Here is a 14,416-nt window from a genome sequence, read left to right as displayed (position 1 = left end):
TGTTCTGAATAACAGTAGATAACATCAGCCAGTCTGTCCTGTCTGTCCTGTTCTGAATAACAGTAGATAACATCAGCCAGTCTGTCCTGTCTGTCCTGTTCTGAATAACAGTAGATAACATCAGCCGGTCTGTCCTGTCTGTCCTGTTCTGAATAACAGTAGATAACATCAGCCGGTCTGTCCTGTCTGTCCTGTTCGTCTGTCCTGTTCTGAATAACTGTAGATAACATCAGCCAGTCTGTCCTGTCTGTCCTGTTCTGAATAACAAGTAGATAACATCAGCCAGTCCTGTCCTGTTCTGAATAACAGTAGATAACATCAACCGGTCTGTCCTGTCTGTCCTGTTCTGAATAACAGTAGATAACATCAGCCAGTCTGTCCTGTCTGTCCTGTCCTGTTCTGAATAACAGTAGATAACATCAGCCAGTCAGTCTGTCCTGTCTGTCCTGTTCTGAATAACAGTAGATAACATCAGCCAGTCAGTCTGTCCTGTCTGTCCTGTTCTGAATAACAGTAGATAACATCAGCTGGTCTGTCCTGTCTGTCCTGTTCTGAATAACAGTAGATAACATCAGCCGGTCTGTCCTGTCTGTCTGTCCTGTTCTGAATAACAGTAGATAACATCAGCCGGTCTGTCCTGTCTGTCTGTCCTGTTCTGAATAACAGTAGATAACATCAGCTGGTCTGTCCTGTCTGTCTGTCCTGTTCTTAATAACAGTAGATAACATCAGCCAGTCTGTCCTGTCTGTCCTGTTCTGAATAACAGTAGATAACATCAGCCAGTCTGTCTTGTCTGTCCTGTTCTGAATAACAGTAGATAAAATCAGCCGGTTTGTCCTGTCTGTCCTGTTCTGAATAACAGTAGATAACATCAGCCTGTCTGTCCTGTTCTGAATAACAGTAGATAACATCAGCCTGTCTGTCCTGTCTGTCCTGTTCTGAATAATAGTAGATATCATCAGCCAGTCTGTCCTGTCTGTCCTGTTCTGAATAACAGTAGATAACATCAGCCAGTCTTTCCTGTTCTGAATAACAGTAGATAACATCAGGCAGTCTGTCCTGTCTGTCCTGTTCTGAATAACAGTAGATAACATCAGCCGGTCTGTCCTGTCTGTCCTGTTCTGAATAACAGTAGATAACATCAGCCGGTCTGTCCTGTCCGTCCTGTTCGTCTGTCCTGTTCTGAATAACTGTAGATAACATCAGCCAGTCTGTCCTGTCTGTCCTGTTCTGAATAACAGTAGATAACATCAGCCAGTCTGTCCTGTCTGTCCTGTTCTGAATAACAGTAGATAACATCAGCCAGTCTGTCCTGTCTGTCCTGTTCTGAATAACAGTAGATAATATCAACCGGTCTGTCCTGTCTGTCCTGTTCTGAATAACAGTAGATAACATCAGCCAGTCTGTCCTGTCTGTCCTGTTCTGAATAACAGTAGATAACATCAGCCGGTCTGTCCTGTCTGTCCTGTTCTGAATAACAGTAGATAACATCAGCCGGTCTGTCCTGTCTGTCCTGTTCGTCTGTCCTGTTCTGAATAACTGTAGATAACATCAGCCAGTCTGTCCTTACTGTCCTGTTCTGAATAACAGTAGATAACATCAGCCAGTCTGTCCTGGCCGTCCTGTTCTGAATAACAGTAGATAACATCAGCCAGTCTGTCCTGTTCTGAATAACAGTAGATAACATCAACCGGTCTGTCCTGTCTGTCCTGTTCTGAATAACAGTAGATAACATCAGCCAGTCTGTCCTGTCTGTCCTGTCCTGTTCTGAATAACAGTAGATAACATCAGCCAGTCAGTCTGTCCTGTCTGTCCTGTTCTGAATAACAGTAGATAACATCAGCCAGTCAGTCTGTCCTGTCTGTCCTGTTCTGAATAACAGTAGATAACATCAGCTGGTCTGTCCTGTCTGTCCTGTTCTGAATAACAGTAGATAACATCAGCCGGTCTGTCCTGTCTGTCTGTCCTGTTCTGAATAACAGTAGATAACATCAGCCGGTCTGTCCTGTCTGTCTGTCCTGTTCTGAATAACAGTAGATAACATCAGCTGGTCTGTCCTGTCTGTCTGTCCTGTTCTGAATAACAGTAGATAACATCAGCTGGTCTGTCCTGTCTGTCTGTCCTGTTCTTAATAACAGTAGATAACATCAGCCAGTCTGTCCTTGTCTGTCCTGTTCTGAATAACAATAGATAACATCAGCCAGTCTGTCCTGTCTGTCCTGTTCTGAATAACAGTAGATAACATCAGCCAGTCTGTCCTTGTCTGTCCTGTTCTGAATAACAGTAGATAACATCAGCCGGTCTGTCCTGTCTGTCCTGTTCTGAATAACAGTAGATAACATCAGCCAGTCTGTCCTGTCTGTGCTGTTCTGAATAACAGTAGATAACATCAGCCAGTCTGTCCTGTCTGTCCTGTTCTGAATAACAGTAGATAACATCAGCCAGTCTGTCCTGTCTGTCCTGTTCTGAATAACAGTAGATAACATCAGACAGTCTGTCCTGTCTGTCCTGTTCTGAATAACAGTAGATAACATCAGCCAGTCTGTCCTGTCTGTCCTGTTCTGAATAACAGTAGATAACATCAGCCAGTCTGTCCTGTCTGTCCTGTTCTGAATAACAGTAGATAAAATCAGCCGGTTTGTCCTGTCTGTCCTGTTCTGAATAACAGTAGATAACATCAGCCTGTCTGTCCTGTTCTGAATAACAGTAGATAACATCAGCCTGTCTGTCCTGTCTGTCCTGTTCTGAATAATAGTAGATAACATCAGCCAGTCTGTCCTGTCTGTCCTGTTCTGAATAACAGTAGATAACATCAGCCAGTCTTTCCTGTTCTGAATAACAGTAGATAACATCAGGCAGTCTGTCCTGTCTGTCCTGTTCTGAATAACAGTAGATAACATCAGCCGGTCTGTCCTGTCTGTCCTGTTCTGAATAACAGTAGATAACATCAGCCGGTCTGTCCTGTCTGTCCTGTTCGTCTGTCCTGTTCTGAATAACTGTAGATAACATCAACCGGTCTGTCCTGTCTGTCCTGTTCTGAATAACAGTAGATAACATCAGCCAGTCTGTCCTGTCTGTGCTGTTCTGAATAACAGTAGATAACATCAGCCAGTCTGTCCTGTCTGTCCTGTTCTGAATAACAGTAGATAACATCAGCCAGTCAGTCTGTCCTGTCTGTCCTGTTCTGAATAACAGTAGATAACATCAGCCAGTCAGTCTGTCCTGTCTGTCCTGTTCTGAATAACAGTAGATAACATCAGCTGGTCTGTCCTGTCTGTCCTGTTCTGAATAACAGTAGATAACATCAGCCGGTCTGTCCTGTCTGTCTGTCCTGTTCTGAATAACAGTCTGTCTGTCTGTCTGTCTGTCTGTCTGTCTGTCTGTCTGTCTGTCTGTCTGTCTGTCTGTCTGTCTGTCTGTCTGTCTGTCTGTCTGTCTGTCTGTCTGTCTGTCTGTCTGTCTGTCTGTCTGTCTGTCTGTCTGTCTGTCTGTCTGTCCTGTTCTGAATACCAGTATAAATATGAGTGTGTGTGTGTGTATAAACCAGGGTAATAATTGGGGTGTGTGTGTGTATAAACCAGAGTAATAATTGGGGTGTGTGGACCCAGAGGAGTGTCTGAGTGTGTGTGTGTGTGTGTGTATAATAACCAGTATAAACCAGGGTAATAATTGGGGTGTGTGGACCCAGAGGAGTGTCTGAGTGTGTGTGTGTGTGTGTCTGTGTGTGTGTGTGTGTGTGTGTGTGTCTGTGTGTGTGTGTGTGTGTGTGTGTGTGTGTGTGTGTGTGTGTGTGTGTGTGTGTGTGTGTGTGTGTGTGTGTGTGTGTGTGTGTGTCTGTGTGTGTGTGTGTGTGTGTGTGTGTGTGTGTGTGTGTGTGTGTGTGTGTGTGTATAATAACCAGTATAAACCAGGGAAATAATTGGGGGGTGTGGATCCAGAGGAGTGTCTGAGTGTGTGTGTGTGTATAATAACCAGTATAAACCGGGGTAATAATTGGGGTGTGTGGATCCAGAGGATTGTCTGAGTGTGTGTGTGTGTGTGTGTGTGTATAATAACCAGTATAAACCAGGGTAACAATTGTGTTTTCCAGACTCGGTGGGCTGTGTGGACCCAGAGGAGTGTCTGAGCGTGTGCGGAGCGGAGGTGGGCTGCTCCAACATCGCCTTCCCCAAACTGGTAATCGAACTCATGCCCAGCGGTGAGTGGGTGGTGTTGAATGTCTCTGGGTGGTGTAGAATGTCTCCTTCATGTCTCTGGGTGGTGTAGAATGTATCCGCCATGTCTCTGGGTGCTGTAGAATGTATCCGCCATGTCTCTGGGTGGTGTAGAATGTCTCTGGGTGGTGTAGAATGTCTCTGGGTGGTGTAGAATGTCTCCTTCATGTCTCTGGGTGGTGTAGAATGTCTCTGGGTGGTGTAGAATGTATCCGTCATGTTTCTGGGTGTTGTAGAATGTATCCTTCATGTCTATGGGTGTCGTAGAATGTATCCTTCATATCTCTGGGTGGTGTAGAATGTCTCTGGGTGGTGTAGAATATGTCCTTCATATCTCTGGGTGGTGTAGAATGTATCCGTCATGTCTCTGGGTGATGTAGAATGTATCCTTCATATCTCTGGGTGGTGTAGAATGTATCTGTCATGTCTCTGGGTGGTGTAGAATGTATCCGTCATATCTCTGGGTGGTGTAGAATGTCTCCTTCATATCGCTGGGTGGTGTAGAATGTCTCCTTCATATCTCTGGGTGGTGTAGAATGTCTCTGGGTGGTGTAGAATATATCCTTCATATCTCTGGGTGGTGTAGAATGTATCTGTCATGTCTCTGGGTGGTGTTGAATGTATCCTTCATATCTCTGGGTGGTGTAGAATGTATCCATCATGTCACTGGGTGGTGTAGAATGTACCCGTCATATCTCTGGGTGGTGTAGAATGTATCCGTCATGTCTCTGGGTGGTGTAGAATGTCTCCTTCATATCGCTGGGTGGTGTAGAATGTCTCCTTCATGTCTCTGGGTGGTGTAGAATATATCCTTCATGTCTCAGGGTGGTGTAGAATGTATCTGTCATATCTCTGGGTGGTGTAGAATGTCTCCTTCATGTCTCTGGGTGGTGTAGAATGTATCCTTCATGTCTCTGGGTGGTGTAGAATGTATCTGTCATATCTCTGGGTGGTGTATAATTTATCCTTCATGTCTCTGGGTGGTGTAGAATGTATCCTTCTTGTCTCTGGGTGGTGTTGAATGTATCCGTCATGTCTCTGGGTGGTGTAGAATGTATCCTTCATGTCTCTGGGTGGTGTAGAATGTATCCGTCATATCTCTGGGTGGTGTAGAATGTCACCTTCATATCTCTGGGTGGTGTATAATTTATCCTTCATGTCTCTTGGTGGTGTAGAATGTATCCTTCTTGTCTCTGGGTGGTGTTGAATGTATCCGTCATGTCTCTGGGTGGTGTAGAATGTATCCTTCATGTCTCTGGGTGGTGTAGAATGTATCCGTCATATCTCTGGGATGTGTAGAATGTATCCTTCATATCTCTGGGTGGTGTAGAATGTCTCCTTCATGTCTCTGGGTGGTGCAGAATGTATCCTTCATATTTCTGGGTGGTGTAGAATGTATCCTTCATGTCTCTGGCTGGTGTAGAATGTCTCTGGGTGGTGTAGAATGTATCCGTCATGTCTCTGGGTGGTGTAGAATGTATCTTTCATATCTCTGGGTGGTGTAGAATGTCTCTGGGTGGTGTAGAATGTATCCTTCATGTTTCTGGGTGGTGTAGAATGTATCCTTCATGTCTCTGGGTGGTGTAGAATGTCTCTGGGTGGTGTAGAATGTATGTGTCATGTCTCTGGGTGGTGTAGAATGTATCCTTCATATCTCTGGGTGGTGTAGAATGTCTCCTTCATATCTCTGGGTGGTGTAGAATGTATCCTTCATATCTCTGGGTGGTGTAGAATGTATCCTTCATATCTCTGGGTTGTGTAGAATGTCTCCTTCATATCTCTGGGTGGTGTGTAATTAATACTTCATGTCTTTGGGTGGTGTAGAATGTATCCTTCATATCTCTGGGTGGTGTAGAATGTCTCCTTCATGTCTCTGGGTGGTGCAGAATGTATCCTTCATATTTCTGGGTGGTGTAGAATGTATCCATCATGTTTCTGGGTGGTGTAGAATGTATCCTTCATGTCTATGGGTGTCGTAGAATGTATCCTTCATATCTATGGGTGGTGTAGAATGTCTCTGGGTGGTGTAGAATATGTCCTTCATATCTCTGGGTGGTGTAGAATGTATCCGTCATGTCTCTGGGTGATGTAGAATGTATCCTTCATATCTCTGGGTGGTGTAGAATGTATCTGTCATGTCTCTGGGTGGTGTAGAATGTATCCGTCATATCTCTGGGTGGTGTAGAATGTCTCCTTCATATCGCTGGGTGGTGTAGAATGTCTCCTTCATATCTCTGGGTGGTGTAGAATGTCTCTGTGTGGTGTAGAATATATCCTTCATATCTCTGGGTGGTGTAGAATGTATCTGTCATGTCTCTGGGTGGTGTTGAATGTATCCTTCATATCTCTGGGTGGTGTAGAATGTATCCATCATGTCACTGGGTGGTGTAGAATGTACCCGTCATATCTCTGGGTGGTGTAGAATGTATCCGTCATGTCTCTGGGTGGTGTAGAATGTCTCCTTCATATCGCTGGGTGGTGTTGAATATCTCATTCATGTCTCTGGTTTGTGTAGAATATATCCTTCATGTCTCAGGGTGGTGTAGAATGTATCTGTCATATCTCTGGGTGGTGTAGAATGTCTCCTTCATGTCTCTGGGTAGTGTAGAATGTATCCTTCATGTCTCTGGGTGGTGTAGAATGTATCTGTCATATCTCTGGGTGGTGTAGAATGTATCCGTCATATCTCTGGGTGGTGTAGAATGTATCCGTCATGTCTCTGGGCGGTGTAGAATGTCTCCTTCATATCTCTGGGTGGTGTAGAATGTCACCTTCATATCTCTGGGTGGTGTATAATTTATCCTTCATGTCTCTGGTTGGTGTAGAATGTCTCCTTCATGTCTCTGGGTGGTGTTGAAAGTATCCGTCATGTCTCTGGGTGGTGTAGAATGTATCCTTCATGTCTCTGGGTGGTGTAGAATGTATCCGTCATATCTCTGGGATGTGTAGAATGTATCCTTCATATCTCTGGGTGGTGTAGAATGTCTCCTTCATGTCTCTGGGTGGTGCAGAATGTATCCTTCATATTTCTGGGTGGTGTAGAATGTATCCTTCATGTCTCTGGTTGGTGTAGAATGTCTCTGGGTGGTGTAGAATGTATCCGTCATGTCTCTGGGTGGTGTAGAATGTATCTTTCATATCTCTGGGTGGTGTAGAATGTCTCTGGGTGGTGTAGAATGTATCATTCATGTTTCTGGGTGGTGTAGAATGTATCCTTCATGTCTCTGGGTTGTGTAGAATGTCTCTGGGTGGTGTAGAATGTATGTGTCATGTCTCTGGGTGGTGTAGAATGTATCCTTCATATCTCTGGGTGGTGTAGAATGTCTCCTTCATATCTCTGGGTGGTGTAGAATGTATCCTTCATATCTCTGGGTGGTGTAGAATGTATCCTTCATATCTCTGGGTTGTGTAGAATGTCTCCTTCATATCTCTGGGTGGTGTGTAATTTATACTTCATGTCTTTTGGTGGTGTAGAATGTATCCTTCATGTCTCTGGGTGGTGTAGAATGTATGTGTCATGTCTCTGGGTGGTGTAGAATGTATCCTTCATATCTCTGGGTGGTGTAGAATGTCTCCTTCATGTCTCTGGGTGGTGCAGAATGTATCCTTCATATTTCTGGGTGGTGTAGAATGTAACCTTCATGTCTCTGGGTGGTGTAGAATGTATCCGTCATGTCTCTGGGTGGTGTAGAATGTCTCCTTCATATCGCTGGGTGGGGTAGAATGTCTCCTTCATTTCTCTGGGTGGTGTAGAATATATCCTTCATGTCTCTGGGTGGTGTAGAATGTATCCGTCATATCTCTGGGTGGTGTAGAATGTATCCGTCATGTCTCTGGGTGGTGGAGAATGTCTCCTTCATATCGCTGGGTGGTGTAGAATGTCTCCTTCATGTCTCTGGGTGGTGTAGAATATATCCTTCATGTCTCTGGGTGGTGTAGAATGTATCTGTCATATCTCTGGGTGGTGTAGAATGTATCCGTCATATCTCTGGGTGGTGTAGAATGTATCTGTCATGTCTCTGGGTGGTGTAGAATGTCTCCTTCATATCTCTGGGTGGTGTAGAATGTCTCCTTCATATCTCTGGGTGGTGTATAATTTATCCTTCATATTTCTGGGTGGTGTAGAATGTAGCCATCATGTCACTGGGTGGTGTAGAATGTCTCTGGGTGGTGTAGAATGTATCCTTCATATCTCTGGGTGGTGTAGAATGTCTCTGGGTGGTGTAGAATGTATCCTTCATATCTCTGGGTGGTTCAGAATGTATCCGTCATGTCTCTGGGTGGTGTAGAATGTATCCGTCATGTCTCTGGGTGGTGTAGAATGTATCCTTCATATCTCTGGGTGGTGTAGAATGTATAAGTCATGTCTCTGGCTGGTGTAGAATGTATCCGTCATATCTCTGGGTGGTGTAGAATGTATCCGTCATGTCTCTGGGTGGTGTAGAATGTCTCCTTCATATCGGTGGGTGGTGTAGAATGTCTCCTTCATATCTCTGGGTGGTGTAGAATGTCTCTGGTTGGTGTAGAATGTATCCTTCATATCTCTGGGTGGTTCAGAATGTATCCGTCATGTCTCTGGGTGGTGTAGAATGTATCCGTCATGTCTCTGGGTGGTGTAGAATGTATCCTTCCTATCTCTGGGTGGTGTAGAATGTATAAGTCATGTCTCTGGGTGGTGTAGAATGTATCCGTCATATCTCTGGGTGGTGTAGAATGTATCCGTCATGTCTCTGGGTGGTGTAGAATGTCTCCTTCATATCTCTTGGTGGTGTAGAATGTCTCCTTCATATCTCTGGGTGGTGTAGAATGTCTCTGGGTGGTGTAGAATATATCCTTCATGTCTCTGGATGGTGTAGAATGTATCCGTCATGTCTCTGGGTGGTGTAGAATGTATCCTTCATATCTCTGGGTGGTGTAGAATGTATCCGTCATGTCTCTGGGTGGTGTAGAATGTATCAGTCATATCTCTGGGTGGTGTAGAATGTGTCCGTCATGTCTCTGGGTGGTGTAGAATGTCTCCTTCATATCGCTGGGTGGTGTAGAATGTCTCCTTCATGTCTCTGGGTGGTGTAGAATATATCCTTCATGTCTCTGGGTGGTGTAGAATGTATCCGTCATGTCTCTGGGTGGTGGAGAATGTCTCCTTCATATCGCTGGGTGGTGTAGAATGTCTCCTTCATGTCTCTGGGTGGTGTAGAATATATCCTTCATGTCTCAGGGTGGTGTAGAATGTATCCTTCATGTCTCTGGTTGGAGTAGAATGTATCTGTCATATCTCTGGGTGGTGTAGAATGTCTCCTTCATGTGTCTGGGTGGTGTAGAATGTATCCTTCATGTCTCTGGGTGGTGTAGAATGTATCTGTCATATGTCTGGGTGGTGTAGAATGTATCCGTCATATCTCTGGGTGGTGTAGAATGTATCCGTCATGTCTCTGGGTGGTGTAGAATGTCTCCTTCATATCTCTGGGTGGTGTAGAATGTCTCCTTCATATCTCTGGGTGGTGTATAATTTATCCTTCATGTCTCTGGGTGGTGTAGAATGTATCCTTCATGTCTCTGGGTGGTGTTGAATATATCCGTCATGTCTCTGGGTGGTGTAGAATGTATCCTTCATGTCTCTGCGTGGTGTAGAATGTATCCTACATATCTCTGGGTGGTGTAGAATGTATCCTTCATATCTCTGGGTGGTGTAGAATGTATCCGTCATGTCTCTGGGTGGTGTAGAATGTATCCTTCATATCTCTGGGTGGTGTAGAATGTATCCTTCATATCACTGGGTGGTGTAGAATGTATCCGTCATGTCTCTGGGTGGTGTAGAATGTATCCGTCATATCTCTGGGATGTGTAGAATGTATCCTTCATATCTCTGGGTGGTGTAGAATGTCTCCTTCATGTCTCTGGGTGGTGCCGAATGTATCCTTCATATTTCTGGGTGGTGTAGAATGTATCCTTCATGTCTCTGGCTGGTGTAGAATGTCTCTGGGTGGTGTAGAATGTATCCGTCATGTCTCTGGGTGGTGTAGAATGTATCTTTCATATCTCTGGGTGGTGTAGAATGTCTCTGGGTGGTGTAGAATGTATCCTTCATGTTTCTGGGTGGTGTAGAATGTATCCTTCATGTCTCTGGGTGGTGTAGAATGTCTCTGGGTGGTGTAGAATGTATGTGTCATGTCTCTGGGTGGTGTAGAATGTATCCTTCATATCTATGGGTGGTGTAGAATGTCTCCTTCATATCTCTGGGTGGTGTAGAATGTCTCTGGGTGGTGTAGAATATATCCTTCATGTCTCTGGATGGTGTAGAATGTATCCGTAATGTCTCTGGGTGGTGTAGAATGTATCCTTCATATCTCTGGGTGGTGTAGAATGTATCCGTCATGTCTCTGGGTGGTGTAGAATGTATCCGTCATATCTCCGCGTGGTGTAGAATGTGTCCGTCATGTCTCTGGGTGGTGTAGAATGTCTCCTTCATATCGCTGGGTGGTGTAGAATGTCTCCTTCATGTCTCTGGGTGGTGTAGAATATATCCTTCATGTCTCTGGGTGGTGTAGAATGTATCCGTCATGTCTCTGGGTGGTGGAGAATGTCTCGTTCATATCGCTGGGTGGTGTAGAATTTCTCCTTCATGTCTCTGGGTGGTGTAGAATATATCCTTCATGTCTCAGGGTGGTGTAGAATGTATCCTTCATGGGTCTGGGTGGAGTAGAATGTATCTGTCATATCTCTGGGTGGTGTAGAATGTCTCCTTCATTTCTCTGGGTGGTGTAGAATGTATCCTTCATGTCTCTGGGTGGTGTAGAATGTATCTGTCATATCTCTGGGTGGTGTAGAATGTATCCGTCATATCTCTGGGTGGTGTAGAATGTATCCGTCATGTCTCTGGGTGGTGTAGAATGTCTCCTTCATATCTCTGGGTGGTGTAGAATGTATCCGTCATGTCTCTGGGTGGTGTAGAATGTATCAGTCATATCTCTGGGTGGTGTAGAATGTGTCCGTCATGTCTCTGGGTGGTGTAGAATGTCTCCTTCATATCGCTGGGTGGTGTAGAATGTCTCCTTCATGTCTCTGGGTGGTGTAGAATATATCCTTCATGTCTCTGGGTGGTGTAGAATGTATCCGTCATGTCTCTGGGTGGTGGAGAATGTCTCCTTCATATCGCTGGGTGGTGTAGAATGTCTCCTTCATGTCTCTGGGTGGTGTAGAATATATCCTTCATGTCTCAGGGTGGTGTAGAATGTATCCTTCATGTCTCTGGTTGGAGTAGAATGTATCTGTCATATCTCTGGGTGGTGTAGAATGTCTCCTTCATGTGTCTGGGTGGTGTAGAATGTATCCTTCATGTCTCTGGGTGGTGTAGAATGTATCTGTCATATGTCTGGGTGGTGTAGAATGTATCCGTCATATCTCTGGGTGGTGTAGAATGTATCCGTCATGTCTCTGGGTGGTGTAGAATGTCTCCTTCATATCTCTGGGTGGTGTAGAATGTCTCCTTCATATCTCTGGGTGGTGTATAATTTATCCTTCATGTCTCTGGGTGGTGTAGAATGTATCCTTCATGTCTCTGGGTGGTGTTGAATATATCCGTCATGTCTCTGGGTGGTGTAGAATGTATCCTTCATGTCTCTGCGTGGTGTAGAATGTATCCTACATATCTCTGGGTGGTGTAGAATGTATCCTTCATATCTCTGGGTGGTGTAGAATGTATCCGTCATGTCTCTGGGTGGTGTAGAATGTATCCTTCATATCTCTGGGTGGTGTAGAATGTATCCTTCATATCACTGGGTGGTGTAGAATGTATCCGTCATGTCTCTGGGTGGTGTAGAATGTATCCGTCATATCTCTGGGATGTGTAGAATGTATCCTTCATAACTCTGGGTGGTGTAGAATGTCTCCTTCATGTCTCTGGGTGGTGCCGAATGTATCCTTCATATTTCTGGGTGGTGTAGAATGTATCCTTCATGTCTCTGGCTGGTGTAGAATGTCTCTGGGTGGTGTAGAATGTATCCGTCATGTCTCTGGGTGGTGTAGAATGTATCTTTCATATCTCTGGGTGGTGTAGAATGTCTCTGGGTGGTGTAGAATGTATCCTTCATGTTTCTGGGTGGTGTAGAATGTATACTTCAAATCTCTGGGTGGTGTAGAATGTCTCTGGGTGGTGTAGAATGTATGTGTCATGTCTCTGGGTGGTGTAGAATGTATCCTTCATATCTCTGGGTGGTGTAGAATGTCTCCTTCATATCTCTGGGTGGTGTAGAATGTATCCTTCATATCTCTGGGTGGTGTAGAATGTATCCTTCATATCTCTGGGTTGTGTAGAATGTCTCCTTCATATCTCTGGGTGGTGTGTAATTTATACTTCATGTCTTTTGGTGGTGTAGAATGTATCCTTCATGTCTCTGGGTGGTGTAGAATGTATGTGTCATGTCTCTGGGTGGTGTAGAATGTATCCTTCATATCTCTGGGTGGTGTAGAATGTCTCCTTCATGTCTCTGGGTGGTGCAGAATGTATCCTTCATATTTCTGGGTGGTGTAGAATGTAACCTTCATGTCTCTGGGTGGTGTAGAATGTATCCGTCATGTCTCTGGGTGGTGTAGAATGTCTCCTTCATATCGCTGGGTGGGGTAGAATGTCTCCTTCATTTCTCTGGGTGGTGTAGAATATATCCTTCATGTCTCTGGGTGGTGTAGAATGTATCCGTCATATCTCTGGGTGGTGTAGAATGTATCCGTCATGTCTCTGGGTGGTGGAGAATGTCTCCTTCATATCGCTGGGTGGTGTAGAATGTCTCCTTCATGTCTCTGGGTGGTGTAGAATATATCCTTCATGTCTCTGGGTGGTGTAGAATGTATCTGTCATATCTCTGGGTGGTGTAGAATGTATCCGTCATATCTCTGGGTGGTGTAGAATGTATCTGTCATGTCTCTGGGTGGTGTAGAATGTCTCCTTCATATCTCTGGGTGGTGTAGAATGTCTCCTTCATATCTCTGGGTGGTGTATAATTTATCCTTCATATTTCTGGGTGGTGTAGAATGTAGCCATCATGTCACTGGGTGGTGTAGAATGTCTCTGGGTGGTGTAGAATGTATCCTTCATATCTCTGGGTGGTGTAGAATGTCTCTGGGTGGTGTAGAATGTATCCTTCATATCTCTGGGTGGTTCAGAATGTATCCGTCATGTCTCTGGGTGGTGTAGAATGTATCCGTCATGTCTCTGGGTGGTGTAGAATGTATCCTTCATATCTCTGGGTGGTGTAGAATGTATAAGTCATGTCTCTGGCTGGTGTAGAATGTATCCGTCATATCTCTGGGTGGTGTAGAATGTATCCGTCATGTCTCTGGGTGGTGTAGAATGTCTCCTTCATATCGCTGGGTGGTGTAGAATGTCTCCTTCATATCTCTGGGTGGTGTAGAATGTCTCTGGTTGGTGTAGAATGTATCCTTCATATCTCTGGGTGGTTCAGAATGTATCCGTCATGTCTCTGGGTGGTGTAGAATGTATCCGTCATGTCTCTGGGTGGTGTAGAATGTATCCTTCCTATCTCTGGGTGGTGTAGAATGTATAAGTCATGTCTCTGGGTGGTGTAGAATGTATCCGTCATATCTCTGGGTGGTGTAGAATGTATCCGTCATGTCTCTGGGTGGTGTAGAATGTCTCCTTCATATCTCTTGGTGGTGTAGAATGTCTCCTTCATATCTCTGGGTGGTGTAGAATGTCTCTGGGTGGTGTAGAATATATCCTTCATGTCTCTGGATGGTGTAGAATGTATCCGTCATGTCTCTGGGTGGTGTAGAATGTATCCTTCATATCTCTGGGTGGTGTAGAATGTATCCGTCATGTCTCTGGGTGGTGTAGAATGTATCAGTCATATCTCTGGGTGGTAGTAGAATGTGTCCGTCATGTCTCTGGGTGGTGTAGAATGTCTCCTTCATATCGCTGGGTGGTGTAGAATGTCTCCTTCATGTCTCTGGGTGGTGTAGAATATATCCTTCATGTCTCTGGGTGGTGTAGAATGTATCCGTCATGTCTCTGGGTGGTGGAGAATGTCTCCTTCATATCGCTGGGTGGTGTAGAATGTCTCCTTCATGTCTCTGGGTGGTGTAGAATATATCCTTCATGTCTCAGGGTGGTGTAGAATGTATCCTTCATGTCTCTGGTTGGAGTAGAATGTATCTGTCATATCTCTGGGTGGTGTAGAATGTCTCCT

General features: G+C 44.9%; 1 protein-coding gene across 2 annotated transcripts in view; it reads left to right on the top strand.

Moving 5' to 3' along the window:
- Nucleotides 1-14,416, top strand: part of LOC106594745 (sodium/mannose cotransporter SLC5A10) — a 516,766-nt gene that overhangs the window by 295,450 nt on the left and 206,900 nt on the right. For both annotated transcript variants that reach the window (XM_045690472.2, XM_045690471.2), the window contains exon 11: nt 4,091-4,198. In XM_045690472.2, coding sequence (XP_045546428.2) covers nt 4,091-4,198 — 108 coding nt within the window. The remainder of the gene's footprint in view (nt 1-4,090; nt 4,199-14,416) is intronic.

This window comes from Salmo salar, chromosome 12, assembly GCF_965601325.2.
Source record: "Salmo salar chromosome 12, fSalSal1, whole genome shotgun sequence".
Lineage (NCBI taxonomy): Eukaryota > Metazoa > Chordata > Actinopteri > Salmoniformes > Salmonidae > Salmo > Salmo salar.
Note: the sequence above shows the minus strand (reverse complement) of the source record. Positions and strands in the feature narration are given on the sequence as shown.